The sequence below is a fragment of the Carettochelys insculpta genome, chromosome 3 (genome assembly GCF_033958435.1).
Source record: "Carettochelys insculpta isolate YL-2023 chromosome 3, ASM3395843v1, whole genome shotgun sequence".
In the NCBI taxonomy this organism is placed as follows: Eukaryota; Metazoa; Chordata; order Testudines; family Carettochelyidae; genus Carettochelys; species Carettochelys insculpta.
Window position 1 is genome coordinate 79,386,673 of NC_134139.1, and position 17,083 is coordinate 79,403,755.

General features: G+C 42.3%; 1 protein-coding gene across 2 annotated transcripts in view; it reads left to right on the plus strand.

Moving 5' to 3' along the window:
* The window catches only part of COG2 (component of oligomeric golgi complex 2), a 54,964-nt gene that overhangs the window by 18,838 nt on the left and 19,043 nt on the right, over positions 1-17,083 (plus strand). For both annotated transcript variants that reach the window (XM_074988659.1, XM_074988660.1), the window contains exons 7-9: positions 1,623-1,802; positions 5,666-5,790; positions 7,952-8,078. In XM_074988659.1, the coding sequence (XP_074844760.1) occupies positions 1,623-1,802; positions 5,666-5,790; positions 7,952-8,078 (432 nt within the window). The remainder of the gene's footprint in view (positions 1-1,622; positions 1,803-5,665; positions 5,791-7,951; positions 8,079-17,083) is intronic.

Sequence of the window (17,083 nt, forward strand, 5' to 3'; positions counted from 1 at the left end):
GAGCCGCCCCTCCTGCATGTATAGCATGCAGAGAACACGTGGCTCCCACAGCTTGTTGCTTTGAGTGGCACTCTGTGGCACAGAAGGCAATGAACCTTCTTGAGGTCCCTCCTGGCCTGTGGGATGACAGGCCGGATCTGAAAGTTTGGCGGGGCTGTATTTTGCCCACCCGTACCCTTAGTTAACAAACCAGGAATCTGCTAACTTGAGTTTTGTTAACTTTGGGCTGACATAGCAATGTAGATATACCCTCAGTTCTGGCTGATACACCTCTTTGTCCAGTCGCACTCAATTAATGCCTCCTGACATTTAAATCCTGCAATTGTAGATGCAGGCTGCATGTAGCAGTTTGAGAGAGAGGAGTTTCACAAGGCCCCACTTGCAGCTGCCATTTGAATTACAAGCTGAAAATAGTGCAGAAGGCAAGATGATGTGCACGTTAGTGGAATATTTCTGAGGGTGCAAAACTGTAGGGTCTTCTCTTCAGCACCTTCTCTAGTAATGCTCTCAGCCAGTGACCCAGCTTTGTATTACCAGCTGGTGACCTACAGTTAGATTGTCATCTTAGGGTATTCAGGACGGATTCTGGGAGCATTTCCAAGGGGAGAATTTTTTAGGAGCATACTTTGAGAGGGATCATAAAAGGGACTTGACTGGTGGTCAGCAATTGAATCATCAGCTTCATATAGGGAATTATTAGAGGTACTGGGAGGCAATTTTTGGGGAAATATCCTGGAAAGGCATGTCTGAGAGGGTATTTCTAGGGAGAGTGTTAGGACTGAGTGGAGCTGAAACAGAGGCAGTATTGCCAGAGGAAGACAACCCTCCAGCAAAGTAAATGAGGGTCACTGGCTGAAGCAGCTGCTAGCCCTGACAGCTGCCCTGTATCAGTCCTTCATTTGTGCTAATGAGATGCAGTCATGGTGGTTCAGCTTTTTGATCTGAAACATATGGGACTCACTTATTGCTTTTCTTATACAAATTCAGGAGTAAATGTCTCAATTGTTACCAGTAACTGCCAATTGATTGAAGTAGGTTTGTGTGTTGGTTAGTGGATTAGCGGAAACAGTTGTTGACTTATCAATTCTCCTGTGTCAGTCAGATCCTAGACTGTTCACCAGATTTATTTTTCAATATCCAGAAGAATATACAGGTTAAACCCCTCTTGTCCGGCAAACTCAGGACCTGATCAGTGCCGAACGAGAGAATTTGCTAGACCACAGGAGGGCAGTATTGTCTAGCAGCATTACCAACACTTCCTCTACTTACTGGGCTCTTAGAAGACATGTAAAATCTAAAGCTAAATCACAGCACAGAACACTGATTTTTTTTTTTCCTCAAGATTAACATTGTTAAATTGAGTAATTTCATGAGTTAAATATAACTCATGAAATGCATTAAATTTCATGCACTAAATATACAGCAATACTTTAAGGATAAGTAATTAGGCTTATTTTAGTTGGATTTTAATGTTAAATTGGTGATGTTTATTACTGTTCTGAATGTGCAATACACATTTTTAATATTAAATGTATACATTCAAGTCGGCAAATCGCTTTGCACACAAGTCCTGTAAAGACAGGCAATGCTCTGTTTTTATTATCTCTCTCCTTTTTTTGTAGCGTATAGCTGGCATAACAGCTATGCTGCAGCAGTCTTTGGAGGGTTTGCTCTTGGAAGGCCTTCAAGCTTCCAGTGTTGACATAGTACGTCATTGTTTACGGACCTATGCCACAATTGACAAAACACGGGATGCAGAGGCATTAATTGGTCAGGCTCTTGTAAAACCATACGTAGATGAGGTAAGAAGAGATCCAAAAAAGTAACTGTCTTGTGAAAATAATTTGTTTGCTTCAGAACATGCCTAGCTTCCCTCACGATCCCTTTGACCAAAGTTAGCACCGTCAGAGCTCCTATTTCCAGCTTCAGAGTGCTCAGTGCTATCCCCTGTTATCAGTATCTAGTATATGTGCCTCGCTTCATCTGCTCTCTATGAACCAGAATTTTTGATCGTCTGGCAACCTCCTGGTGCTGGGGTTGCCGGATATGAAAGGCTGTGTCTACATGTCCTGCTTCTTCCAGAAGAAGCGGCATGGTAATGAGCTATCCGGAAGATGGTAATGAGGCATGGATACACATTTTCCATGTCTCATTACCATGTGGGCACGTGGTTCAGAGTCCAGAAGAAGCTCTTCCAGACTCCAAAGTACATGTGCACGTGCGCGGCCCACAGGGATCTTCCAGAAGGAAACCCTCTTTCTGGAAGCCCCTTCCCCAAAAGGGGCTTCCAGAAGAAGAAAGGGCTTCCAGAAGTAGGGTTTCCTTCCAGAAGATCCCCACAGGCTGCGTGTCTGCACGTGTGCTTTGGAGCCCAGAAGAGCTTCCTCTGGATTCTGAACCATGTGCCACTATGCTAATGAGGCGCGGAAAATTTGCATCCATGCCCCATCAGCATCTACAGGATAGCTCATTACTGTGCCGCTTTTGGAAGAAGTGGCACGTGCAGATGCAGCCAAAGAGTTTACTCTATTGACAAATCCTTTGCTAGCTACTTGAATGTGTTTGTAGACCTTTTTTACACTGGAAGCCTCCCCCTCTCCCACCCAAAAATTTGGACTACTAGAAATAATTAGAAAAGTAATGTATACTGAGCATCAGCTGGTCAGTGGCACTTTTACCAGCTGGCCCATGCTAGCACTGCCACCATCCCTACTGCTAGTTCAACTTAAGGGATGCAAATTTAGTTTTACAAAAATGGACATGAGAAACAAGGCCTCTGTGGGTGTTTTCCTTGTCTTTAGGTTGAATAACAAAATTGCTCTGCCAAAATTAGTCTATTTAAAATTTTCCACATTGCTCATGGCTTGAAAGAGCTGGTCCATTCATATAATGTCTGCTTGGTGGAAAAGCCTGTATAATATCAGTGTCATCTCAGTAATACCAGATGACAGATGTTAATTTTTCTTTTAACAGAATATCTATATTGTATGCTCCTCCTGTGCACTGTTGTGAGCAACAAGGAAAATCTCCTACACTCACATGCTGTTCTCTGTACTGCACAATTACTTTTTCTCCTTGTCTGGTGGCTTTGGATTGAGAGTCAATTTCATCATTTATTCTCACACTACTTTACCCATAAAACTCTGTTATGCCCACCTTTCTCTAAGCTGAGAGAGACTTGAAACTCAGTTGAAAGGGCTGCTGCAGAGCAGTGTGTACTCATTAGTACAACATTTTTCTCCGTGCTCCTAGGACAGCACAAGCTGTTCTTGTAAAAACCTTTTTTCTGCTATATTGTGACTGGTGTATTGCTAAAGATGACTGTGAGGGGTGAGCCTGGCAGTGCAGGGGCCTAACAAGGCCTTTTTACCCCATTCGCCCTGGCCAATTTCACCCTGCAGCCACTGCCAGGCCTGAGGGAGAATAAAATGAGGGAACTTGGCTCTGTTAGGTTCAGATCAATCAAAGGGTGGGAGTTGGTCCTGCTGTCCACAGGACCTGAGCTAGAACTGTCTGCTGTGTCAGCCACAGGAGGATGCAACCCTCTAAACTCTCCCTTGGGCTAGGGAGAGAACCAGAAGCTCTCTTTCCCTCCCCCGTCCCCTTAGGAAAGGGAAATTGGACTCTTGGGGCCATGCCCCAAACTGAAGGAACAGACTCTGGAAGTGGACTGAAGTACTATACCCTGTGCCCCCAAGTAACACAGGGACCTAACCACTAGGCCGTCCTGCTGTTAGGGGGACCTGGCTACAATGACAAAGGCTTAAGGTACAGAACAATACCTCTTTATCAAAGTAGGTGCAGTAACAAAGGGATTTTTTTTTCTCAGAGGCTTGAGCATATTTGTATATTGTGATTTCTTGCTCTTGGGGCTTCCCTTTCTTCAGTCTAACCCGCCTCCCTGAAGATCCAGGCAGATGGGCTGAAGTGTCTTTAAACTACTACTTCGGGTTGTTCTGCTGCAGTTCCTTTTAGCTGCTTATTGCCATGCTTGTCATTCTTTAAGTTCATCCTAGGGATGTCTGACTCTTTCTGGGTCAACTTAGAGATATGAAGATGCTTCCATTTCTTCATTCCATAATGAGAGATGCCTTTGCATCTGAAGGCTAATGGAGGGCTTTGTTTCCCCTTGAAGCTATGGTTCTTTTGCTCTGATTGTGAAGTAGACATTTGTCTCCTTTTCACACGTCAGTGGAATTGCAGCTGCCTTGCACAGCAATGAATGTGATTCCCCATCCCAGTCAGAAGGAGGGAAGAAACCTGTAATAGTTTTAGAGCAAATGAGAGAAAGTTGTTATGGACCTTTCAGACTCATCGCTCTCACCACCCATGTCCCTAAATATTTATGGAGCAGAGACACTAAAAATTAAGGGACACTTTTAGGACTTGAAAGTGGAAAATAATAGCGCCCTCACCAAGCCCATTAGAAGCACTGCTCTCATATCTGAGGTTAAACTAAAACAGCAAAGGAGAAGGCAAGGAATCTGTCCATTGTTTTGTTAGTTTTCTAAGATCCCTTCTTTGTTTCACCTATTGCTCTAAAGGAGTGAAAGGGGAAATAACGTAACAGATAGATGGGAAATACAAGAATCAATGGGACAAGACTGAAAGTAGACGATACTATATCCATTTGCTATGTGTTGTTTTAGGCTTAGCTCCTGCCCCAGAGAGCTTACAATCTGTCTCTTAGTTCTGTATTTTTACTGTGCTTAGCCTGGTGGTGTTTTGGTCCATGACTGGGGCTCATAATTCTATACTAACAAAATAATTAATAATAATTCGCTTAAACTGTAAAATACCCTATAGCAAAATCTCACTGTAGCTGGTTTTTTTGTACTTACAGATTGTCCATTCATTCCTTGCTATTATATTTATAGGGTTGGTTTAAGAATTGTCAGTAAAAAGCTACTGGAAAAGGTCTATGGAACCAACCTAGTGCCCATCGAACTCAGTGGAAAAACTCCAGTTGACTTCATTAGGCTTTTGGTCAGGCTCAATAAAGACCAGATTGTAGGTTTTGGGAAGGTTATTCTTACAAAAACAAAAAGTGATGGGAAATTTTCTGTCCCTTTTTTTTTTTTTAAATCCAAGAAAAAGTCAGAGAAGCATTCCACTGCGGTGGTTGCAGTCCAGTTGTTATTGCAATATATGAAAACCTGAAAGTACAATTAATTAGAAACTGTCTGTTTAACAGTGTTAACTTGGCTTTTCTAAGCTAAAAGAGCTGCAAAAACGTTATAGAAAGTAGAAAAGTATTAAAATTTGAGAACTTCAAAATTGAATGTAATCTCAGGTGCTTTAGAAAACACACGCAAATAAGCGTCCTTAAAATGATTTTAAATCTAACATTGTCTCTTAAAATAACTCCATTCCTGCTGAATCTTTTCGGGGGATATTATTATAATAAATAGGAGTACACTGATAGACCAATTTTTTTGTTTTTGAAGCATCTGAACACCATTATGCTAATCACATCGGAATGGTTCCAGTGGCTTGTTAAGCCAGCCAAAGTGCTACATAAGATAAAGAAATTATTTAACTAAAAATGTGCATTGAATTGTAGTAGTTGTAACATTTATTGAATTCAGTGTCTGTTTCACAGCTGAGTGTTTTTTTCTCTGCATGTTCTCCTGTCTGATGTTTCACATTAACCTCATCCTGGCAGGTGATTGTGGAACAATATGTACAATCTCATCCTAATGGCCTGCAGGCCATGTACAATAAACTGCTGGAGTTTGTTCCTCACCATTGCCGTCTCTTGCGTGAAGTCACAGGGGGAGCTATGTCCAGGTAACAGTCTGTCAGCTATAGTTGTAATAGGTTGTTCATTATGCAACAGTTTTGAATGCCCTTTCTGATATTTAAATCCAGTACACAAAGGATTTGCCTGTCTTCTCTGAAAGATTAAGATCAATACCACTTCTCTTTTATAGCTCCACATTTAAAAAAACAGTGTTGTGAATAAGATTTCCTGATGCTATAGCACTGACCTGAAAAGTGAAAGAAACTGTAAAGTGTATGATAATGAAGCTAAGTATTATTCATAGTAGTCCATCAGCTGGGCCTGATCCTGCAGCTCTGCTTCTCATCAGGCAGCTCATCTGAGACCTTGTCTTCTATTATTGATTGGGCCCAGACATCTCAAAGGGTAGAGGGGTTGCCCTCAAAGCAGAGCACTAGTTAGGAAAGCCAGGGCTGAGATGACCAAGAAGCCCAGTTGTGCTGGAAAGTGACATTGTTCAGAGAAGCCAGTGGGATGTTTTGATTGTTCTTCCCCCATTAAACAGGCGGTGGGTTTGAGCCAGGATCCTGAAGTACCCTAATGTGGCTTTCCCCCATTTGTGGAATTCCTGGAAATGGCACCTCACATGTTTAAAGAGAGTTGGCTGGGGATATGATGCTGCTGAAGGGAACACGTGTTTGGTATCTGTCATATCTTAATTTCTTTCAATGACAATTTTGTGCACGAGACTCATATCTCTGTCAAGGAAACAATCTGCAGAATGACTGATATGCAGAAGAAGGCTGCCCAATGAGACCTTCCCTACGTTGCTGTGTTGGCAGTCTAGGACATTGCCGAGAGGTACAAATAGTTCCGGTATCACTGCCTTTCACATCAAGGTACAAACAAGTGGAAATTGGACCAAGACTCCTGGAACCAGTGCTCAATCAGTCCTTGGTGGCATAGGCTCATTCCAGAATGAAGACTGGACCTAACTAAAGATACAACCCCAACCTACCTCTGATAGTACTATCAGAAGATGCAGTTGCCATGATTGTCACCTGAAAATGAATAATTTTCTTTTATCATACAATATGACAGATTTTTCTTTGATAGGGGGAACTGGATTGTGTTTTCTATCCAAGGAGAAGGGCACAAGGCAGTTTTTAAAGTTATTGGATTGTCTGCATAGCAAAGAATTACTGGTTTTCCCATGTAGTTTCAACTAATTCATTGTCTACAGGAACTACAGTTTTGAATTATATATATATATATATATATATATATATATATATATATATATATATATATATATATATATTAAAACTGTTTTTGCTGTCTAATCAAAAACATTTAATTCCTGTTGCTACTATTAAACTTCCTGTTACAAAGCCCGTAGAATTCAAGTCTACTAAACTGTATCCATTTACTCATCTGTTCAGAGGCTGGTTAATATAGTAGACTACTACGTTTGGCAGGGCTTAGAATTTGTTCTGCGGTTTCTAGAAACTTGTCTATTTAGCTATCCATTGCTGTGCTTTCTACGTGTCTTTAGATTTTTGTGAACATCTCATTTGAGTTAAAAGGAGGATTGAAAATGCTGAGGGATTAATGGAAAATGTTTTTAGTATTTACTCTCATGTACCCTACTGGAATTATAAATTCTCCTTTCTTTTTCTGCTCCATCAGCTTCTGAATTTGGAAATTCAAGATAAACTATTAATCCTCTGCTTGGAAGCTTAGCCTCACTTGCTACATGCGGAAGTGTGATTGAGAGGAAGCAGAAAGAGGAATTCCTTTTCTTGCCAATACCTTATTTCCATCTGGCATCTGATTGATGAGGGAACTGTTGGAACTTTAAAACATACACGTTAGAATAGGGATTCTTTTGCTGATAAATTTGTTGTTCAGCATTTACTAAAATACATTTCTGCATGAAACTATTCATAGTTTTTCTAAAAAATGTAGTAAATTAGAACAAATCTGGTTGTCTCAAATATGGTGTTCCAACATAGACATAATAGATATGAAAACGTTGCAATACATGAAAGAGCTAGTGTAGCTGAGAGAGCCTGATGATGTGGTGGTTATTTAAAAAAATTACATAATGCAATAGCCAAGTTTTGATTAACGTTAGTGCCAAATCTGAAGTTTTATGAGTCCAGTTTACCTTTTATTTTTGGAAGAAGAAAAACAAAAGGAATAATTAAAATATTTATCTTCTTACAGTGATAAAGTAAATACTGTTCCTGGATATGATTTTTTAGTATATTCAGTGTGGCCAGAAATAGTACGTGGCTTAGAAGAAAAATTACCATCACTTTTTAACCCTGGAAACCCAGATGCATTTCATGAGGTAATTTGAGGTGTTTTTACATTTGCTATGACTTTGATATGGGGAAGAACTTGCATGTGTTTTGTTATCTAGCTTGTTTTGTTTTGTTTTTTTAAGATTCTCTTGCAAAAATTCATGTTGCTGCATATCTCAGTATAAGATCCTGTGATAGTTTAGATTCTATTTTAAGTTTCTTAGGAGCAAATTCTGCTTTCAGAAGCATGGGCAGGACTCATGCTGAAGTTAGTGGAAGCTGCACGGTTATGTGAATCTAGACAGCAGATCTCTGTAGTTTATAGAGAACGCGATGTAAATGATTGAGGGAAAGAAAGAATTAAATGTTTCAGGCTGGAACTGCTAGAAAGAGACAGCTGTTATGTTAGTCAAACATCTGGGAAATAACTTGGCATTTAAATGTGATTTGCTCTTTACTGTGGAAAGGTGCATCTATAATAAATTCTGTGTGTCACCTTTCTGTCTCACCCTTTAGTCATCTTCATCACTAACAGTACTGTGACTAAAGATGTTTCAGAGGGCAGCTTGAATAATTCAAGTATTTTGAGGGAATATAGGTATAAACAAGACTTTGGAGAAATGACCTTGAAAGAACAATTTTATAATGTCATAAATATTTATGAAGTGTGTTCAAAAATAGATTCTGAAGTGTATGGAAATACCTGTCACTACTGTTTTTCAGTGATTGCGAACAATGTTGCTGTATGTTTGTGAGAGATGACATTTAATGGAAACTTCACAGCTGCAAGCTGTCTGATGTAGAGTAGGGCACAGAGAATGCAGCTTGCCCTCTGAACAGAAGGCTTATGATTTCCTAGTTTGTCATCTGCTTTGTCATGTGTTCCGACGGCAAGCTGCCTGTGTCTTATCTAAACCAGAATGTCAAAATAGCTCTCTTTTGGGCTTATTTTGCTTACCTGTGACTCTTCATTGATTAAATTCTCTTTGTAATGGCTTCTATTGATAAGGATTTTTTCATTACTCCATTTAAGATGGTTGGGTGACTATTAGTTTTAAAAAAAAAAAACCCTCAAGGCAGGAGAGGGAAGAGGTCTACCTGGTACATTAGTATTAAGAAAACGTTGAGCTGTCTACATATATAGGTGTATCTGTCGATTGGGTCTCCCTATTTTCAGGCAAAGCTGTCTACCGTAAAAATACACCCATTTCTCTTCGAATTTAAGGTCTCTTCCCTGCAAACATGCAATGTAATTACATGCCTAAAATTAACCATCCGTTTGCAGGTTCAGGGCTTAAATAAGGGACAAGAGTAGTGTTCATTTTTTTAATTTGATTTTGTGTTAAGTAAACGTCATGAGCATTGCTTCTTGCTAATTATCCCTTATTTTAATATATATTCTTCCACGCCTATAGACCGTTTACAATACCTATTTATAGCTATGTTTTTTGTTCGTACTGGTGGTGTACACTCACACATTACCTCAGTATTGGTGTTGCCCATAAGAAATTTTAACCTGCGCAAAGGACAGTTCAGCCCACCCAGAGATGGAAAATCTTAGAGGCAACCGTGCGTCCCTGCCCTGCACAAAGTCAAGAGAGCCCAAGCGCTTCCACAGGGATGGGGGAAGTAGGAGAGCCCTTGGTGCCTAGCAGCCAAGACCTTGGAGTGCAGGGCAGGTGGAGGGGGGCGTTGGGTAGGGCAAGAGGGCCTGGGTACGCATGGATGGGGCCACTGGCAGGAGTGATTCTAGGGGAGATGGGCAGGGCCAGGGATGGGAGCTGAAGGGCAGGGCAAATGTGGGAAAGGGGAGGGGGGCCACATTTACAAAAAAAAAACAAAAAAACCACACACCCAGAAATTCCTTTGTATGGGTCCAAGTTGCACACAGCTTTTGTCCTTCATGCTTCTCTGCTTAAAATGGAACAGCTTTGTATCTTCACTGAAAAATTTAAAAGCTTGCCCTTTTAAATTAAATTGCTGTTGACCCATGATCCAGATTAAAAGAATTTGACCTTCAGTTACACTATGCAATCAAAATAGAGTGCTTCCCCAACTGACTGCTCAAGTGAGAATTTAGCAATTCTGAATCTGAGCCATTAAAATATTTTAACCTAAGATCAATAAGAAATTGAAATGTCCAGTGTCAAAATGCTGTTAAGTCCGTTGTTAAGACTAGTAGAAATGTTTCCAGAAACTAAAATAAATTCCATAGACACTTGTAAAATAATTCTTGCATTGTTTTGAAAACCAGATACTGCAACACTGAGGCTACGTCTATACTACAAAATGAATTCAAATTCACTAACATCTATTTTTTTAATGCTGGATTTTATAAACTTGAAGACGAGTATCCTCACCTCTGCGCAGGCTCCCCACAAAGTAGACTTATTGCTGCCACGCTCAATTGCCAAATATCAACTGTTGAAGCAGTGGATCTTGTGAACCTATCCTTCAGTTCCCTAACTGCTGTAGCATTGGGAATATTTTCGCTGGTGCAGCATGGGGGAAAAAAGCCCCTCAAGTGGTTGTGGGTATGTAGTGTCATCTTCCCACATTGCATTGCCCTCATTCCCCTCCTGTGGAAAGCAAACGGCCATTTTTCCAGGAGGAAGGGAAGAAAAGTAGGGCATCAACAAAGATTGCCAAATTAACTGAAATCTCATGCTTCTATAACTGAGTTGCTTTTTATAACTGTAGCTGTAACTGAATTATCAAAGTAACAGAGAGATAGCTGTGTTAGTCTGTATTCTATCAAAACAAAAAAGTAGTCATGCAGCACTTTAAAGACTAACAAAATAATTAATTAGGTAATGAGCTTTCATGGGGCAGGCCCACTTCATCTCCGTAGCCGTACCAGAACAGACTCAATATATAAAGCACAGAGGTCCAAAAATGATCAGGGTTGACAAATCAGAAAAATTATTATAATGTTGGCAAATCAGGTAGAAGAGCAGAAAGAGGTGGGTGCGGGGTGGGCAAGTTAAGTGTTTGGTCAAACATCAAAGTATGTGAGAGTCCTTGTAATGGGACAGGTAATTGCTGTCCCTGTTCAAACCAAGTGTTAATGTGTCGAATTTGAATATCAATGTTAGTTCCCAGCGTTCTCTCTGTAGACGGTTGTTCAAGTCTCTTTCCTCCAGGACACAAACCCTTAGGTCTTTAACAGAATGGCCCACTCCATTAAAGTGCTGGCTGACAGGTTTGTGTATTTGGAGATTTTTGATGTCGGCTCTATGTCCATTCATTCTTTGGCGAAGAGTGTTTGCAGTTTGCCCAGTATACATAGTGCATGGCCATTGCTGGCACATGATGGCATATATGACATTAGCTGAAGAACAGGAGAATGTGTCCCTGATTCTGTAATTAAAGTGGTTAGGTCCTGTGATGGTATCTTCAGAAAAGATATGTGGACAAAGCTGGCATTGGGGTTGTTGCAAGGGAAAGTTCCAGGATTAGTAATTATTGTAGTATAGCCTCTGGTTGCTAGTGAGAATCCTCAAAAGGTTGGAAAGTTGTCTATAGGAGAGAACAGGCCTGTCACCTAGGGCCTTCTGGGGTGTGGCATCATGATTTAGGATAGGTTGTAGGTCTTCAGTGATGCATTGCAGTGGTTTGAGTTGGATGCTGCAGGTAGTAATGAATCGTGTTCTGTTACTGGCTTTTTTTGGGCCTATCGTGGAGTAATTGGTTTCTGGGTGTTTGTCTGGCCCTGTCAGTTTGTTTTTTTACTTCTCCCACTGGGTAATTAAGGTTTATGAATGTTTGGTAGAGATCTTACAGTTTTTGGTCTCTGTCAGTAGGATCAGAGCAGATGCAATTGTATCTCAGGGCTTAACTATAAACAAGGGATCATGTGGTGCGTGCAGGATGGAAGCTAGAAGCATGTAGGTAAGTGTAGTGGTCAATGGTTTTCTGGTTGAAATTGTCAACAATTTTACAAAAAAGCAGCAGGTGTCTGAGTCTTCACAACTGGCCCTCCAGCCACTGTCCCCCTTCCCTACAGTACATATGATCCCAGAAAATAATACAGGAACAGTGCAAAGCTCTAAGAGAGGGTAGTATAGTAAATGTGTTGAAAAAAAGAGATTTTGCGAGGCAGTATTTTTGGGTTCCCAGTCCATTACCCAGCTACTGTGCCCTGTGATCACCCAGCAGTCTGTGTCTTCTCAACTGTGTTAGGGGGCCAAAGATTGAAGGAAGAGGTTAGAAAAAAAGATTTTGAGCTTCCCGCTAAACTACACAGATTTGTCCAACATGGCGGATGGGGTTCACCAAATTTCAACAAGCAGTGGTGCTCAGGTGGGAGGGGGCAGCCCCAATTAACTGTCAGGGTGCCAGACCTCCTCACCCCACGGGGGGGGGGGGGGCGGGTTTGGATGTATTGGAGGATGAAGGGCCAGTTGACATGGTCCCCGAAAATCTGTTTGGGTTGTGGGGTGGTGTCCATGGCTCGAGGGCCAGTTGAGATGGTCCCCCCCCAGTGTCTGCAGGCCTTCTCAAGTCTTAGCTGCTGGGGGGTACTTCCCCCCGCAACAGCAGCAGCAAGCCCCCAAAAATATGTGGGGGGGCCGAGAGAATCCATGGGTCAAGGGCCTGTTGAAGCAGTCCCCCTATGTGGCAGCAAGCCCTGAAAATCTTAGCCATGGGAGGAGACTTCCCCTGGGTAACAGCCAGCACCTGAAAATCTTTCCTGCCCTTGGAGCCCTCACTGTGCGCAAAGCAGGACATAATGCCTGGCAGCATGGTCTGCACTGAACAGCAGGCACATCCTTCTATGGATTGGGAACTAGCGCCGTGATGTGGCTGGGTATGGGAAAGACCACAACTGCATGGCACCTCTGGGGGAGGGGCTCCTGCACAAATGTAAACCACAGAAAAGAAGCATCTCAGCCTCTCGCAAAAGCACAACCCCCACAGCCTAGCTGCCACGTAGTGCAGCGGGGCAGGGGCGAGCACAGGAAAAATAAAGCAAGTACTCAGCTTGCAGAGGTAGAGAGAGAAACCATGAACTCTGCGTTGGGGCGATTTTGAATGAGTAGATGTGCTCAGAGCATTGATAGCAAAGAAAGACAGAAGTTTCTCAGCCTCTCATATAAGCATGACCCCACAGCCATCGGCTTCTTGGTGCCGAATTCAAATTCGCAGGCTTCTTATTACCTAATTCCAGCGCACCTGGAGATCAGCGGAGATGGAAGCGGAGGACTGTAGGGAATTGTGGGATACATACAGGACACCTCTGGAGGCTCAGGAATTCGGTTCAAAGACATGACACTTCCACACTAACCTTCATTCTAACTTTTAAATTTGAACTTGACGCCATACCCACCCGCTTTCAAAGATGTTATGATATTGATAATAGTGCTCCCTAAATCGAGCTAATGGTCTTTACAGTGAAGACAGTGATGTAATATCGAGCTAACTGTCTTAAATTCAAATTTATCTCATAGTGTAGACATAACCTGACTCTCAAGTGAAATTTACGCCTCTGATTTTGTGTTCAAAATACAGGAAATAAACTTTCTAGTACATTTCACACTTGAGATATCAGTGCACACAGGAGTGCCTGCTTATGTGGATATTACACACAGCAAATGATGATGGCAAAACACTTTAAGAAGCTATAAACTGACAAATTGATTACTAGTTTTAATAGTTTCTTCAATTTCAAGGCTGCCCAGAGATGTAATATTCTCGATGTATGTTCTAAGACCAATGAGAAGTTAAAAAACAAGCTGCCAAACAGCAGCTTTAGGTCTTTTTGTTGATGTTTTAGTACTTTGTAAAAGGTTTTTAGCCGTACCACTGCAGGCAATGCTGCAGTTTGTGGTAAAGGTATTACCATTGCATCTGTAGCAGAGATGATCAGTTCAAATCAGAAAAGTGGTGGTGTGATTCGTTGATGCTTATTTCATAAAGCTTATTAGACAGGGCTGGGTAAATGGCCAGCCCCAGAGGTTGGTTAAGGACATACAGGAGTTTCAGTACCTGAAGCAATGAGGGCATGCATACACGATTTTACTGGTACAGTGCTAGTGAGTATAAAGGCCGCACTTGTCTTCAGCTGTAAGTAGTTTCCAAGAGTTAATTTGTTTCCCTTTCAAGGGAAATACTTCAGTATCTCAGAATCCACTGTGGCACATCAGCTCTGTATGCAGTGCCTGTTTTATGCCACTGCTGTACGCTGCCCTACAGTTATCCTAAGAAAGGGTGTGTAAGCTGTGTCTATACTGCAATTAAAAACCCATGATTGGCCTGTGTCAACTGACTCTGGCTAAGGGGCTGTTTTTATTGTGATATAGATGTGTGAGCTTGGGATGCAGCCTGAGCTCTGGGACCCCCACAGGAACTTAAAGCACAATTAAGCAAAGCCTATAAGCCTGAGTAAGCTGGCATGGTCCAGCTGCAGGTTTTTAATTGCAGAGTTGCAAACCCCTGATATCTTGTAGTCTTTAACTTGTTAGTTTTATTATCTCTCATTCGAAACAATGAAAGCTCATATAAAATTGGCTCAGTGTTTTAAATTGCATCTAAGTTCGTTTAGGTTTTTTTCAGGTGGCTCGAAAGCTAGTGGCTTAGCATATTAAACTGATTCAGCTTATTTAAGCACTGTAATTTTTGACCTACTGAAGTAGTTTTCGTCAGCTTTGTTTTTGCAAACCTCACTCAGTAGTGCAAATTAGATCAAGCCTGCAGACTATATGTTGTGCTTTCATTTGTTGTAGCTAAGGTTGTTAAGAAGCTCACATTTACATTAGAGGGGTATCTGAGTTAATCTGTATCTTCAAAAACAACAAGAAGTCCTGTGGCACTTTGTAGGCTAACAGATATTTGGAGCATTAGCTTTCGTGGGCAAAGATCCTCTTCATCAGGTATGTGAGGGGGCGTTCCAGAGGAGTGTCTAAATTTATGGTCTTAAGAAAAAGAGAGAATCCTAGTCAAGAGGAGGGCCAGAATTGACGTGGTCAGTTCAGTCATGGAGGATGAGGCCCATTGTCAGCAGCTAATGTGGAGGTGTAAACATCAAGAGAGGAGAAACCAGGTCAATTCAGAGTTGCATTATATATTTATTGAAAATGTATGATAGGAAACCATACATTAAAGAGTAAGCAAGAAGGGCAAAATTTAATCTTAATGGTTCGTGTCCTAATTTCTGCTTAATATTTCACCCTTAAAATGACATTATTGATACTCTTCTAGAATGAAATAGAGCTTTATTACTCTACAACATTTATCTTAGACCTTGTATATACTATGGGGAAGATCAACCCATTCAGGGTCAATCTTCTGGCGTTCAATTTTGCGTGTCTGGTAGAGATGTGTGAAATTGAACTATCTGGGGTTGACAGCCGACCCCAGTACTCCTTGCTATCATGAGAAGTAAGGGAGGTCAACTGGAGAAACTCTCCCATCAACCTCCCTCTGGCAGGATGGCCAATTAAGTCAACTGCAGGTAAGTCGATTCTAGCTGCGCAATTGCCATAGCTAGAATTGCATATCTACACTAGACTTACCTGCCTAGTATAGACCAAGCCTTTGAATGCATCTCCTTTTCCTCAGGTGTCTCTTAGCTTTGGCCCTTGCAAGACACAGACTATTTGACTTTATAAAATCACTTACTTTACCCCTATTGAGTTGTTAAAGACCTGCTTCGTCAGATGCACGAAAGCACATGCTCCAAAACATCTGTTAGTCTATATGGTGCCACAGGACTTCTTGTTGTTTTTAAAGATCCAGACTAACTTGGCTACCTCTCTGACACTGTTGAGTTGGTTAACAATACCTTATTGTTGAGAATAGATGCAGCATGGCTTTGGAGTACAGGTTGCACCTCCCTCACCCAGCATGCTCAGGACCTGACAGGTCCCAAACAAGAGAATGTGCTGGATAAGGGAAGGTCCAGGGCTGTGCTCAGTGACTTCTAGAGCTCCAGCCTCCCTCACCTGGGGCTGGTCCCTGCCCAGACTCCCAGGGGCTGCCACAGGGCTCCATTCAGGGCCTGAACACCTCTCCCCATAGTGCAGGTGGGTCTCCAATTCCTACCCATGGCAGCCTCCTCGCTCCAGCTGCTGTGGAGCAGGTGTGGGGGGCTCTGGTTCCTATGGCAACGTCTGTCTGGCTGTAGCCTGCAGCAGCCTCTCATCCCCTGCTGCTGTGGGGCAGGCGGGGGTTCCAGTTCCTGGCCCCACAGCAGCTTCCCAGCCCTGCACTGCCATGGGGCAGGTGGTTGCTCCAGTTCTCAGACCTCGCTGCATCCTTAACTGGCACTGCAGCAGAGCAAGCTGTGGTTCTGGCTCCCAGCCTGGTGCTGTTGCAGGGCAGACTGGCCCTCTGGCTCCCAGACCCACTGGGGATCGTGCACCTGCTGGCTGTTCTCTCATCTGGCAACATCTGTGGCCATGACCGATGTTGCTGGATGAGAGAATACCGGATTTGAGAGGTGCAACGTGTACTTGTAAACATTACACTTGACGTATCTCTGAAAGGAAGTAATCTAGATAGTTACTCTGAATTATTTACTCATAAATCATTTGTATGCAACCAGAAAATGTCTTCTGACAGCTTCCTAAAAGAAGGACCCAATGTATTATACCTATAATGTGTAATAACCCTCATGCTGTCATCACTTGATTTCAAATTTCTCTCCTCCTTCCCTTCCCACCCCAGTTCAGGTCCATTCCCACTTGGCACCTTTCTCCTTACATGTCTGGCATTGATCCTGTTCTGCAGTTCACCTACTTCTACCGTCCTCTGCTCCCAACATTGTGCAACATGGGAGCATCTCTTCTTCCACTTGCAGGCCATTGAGTCAGCTCACAAGTCCTGGAGTGCCTCTGAGTTGATAGCTCAGTATGCCTGGAGTAATATGGAGCACGAATAAAAGGGGGGTGTCGCTGTACGACTTGCACACTTGTGGCAGAATTCATGGAATCTCATTTCTGTTCACAATGGAATAAGTTCCATTGCAACCCAGGCTCTGGCCTTGTGTGATATGTCGACACTACTAAATAAATCCTGTGGCGAAGTGTCTCTGAGCCCAGATCTGTAGACG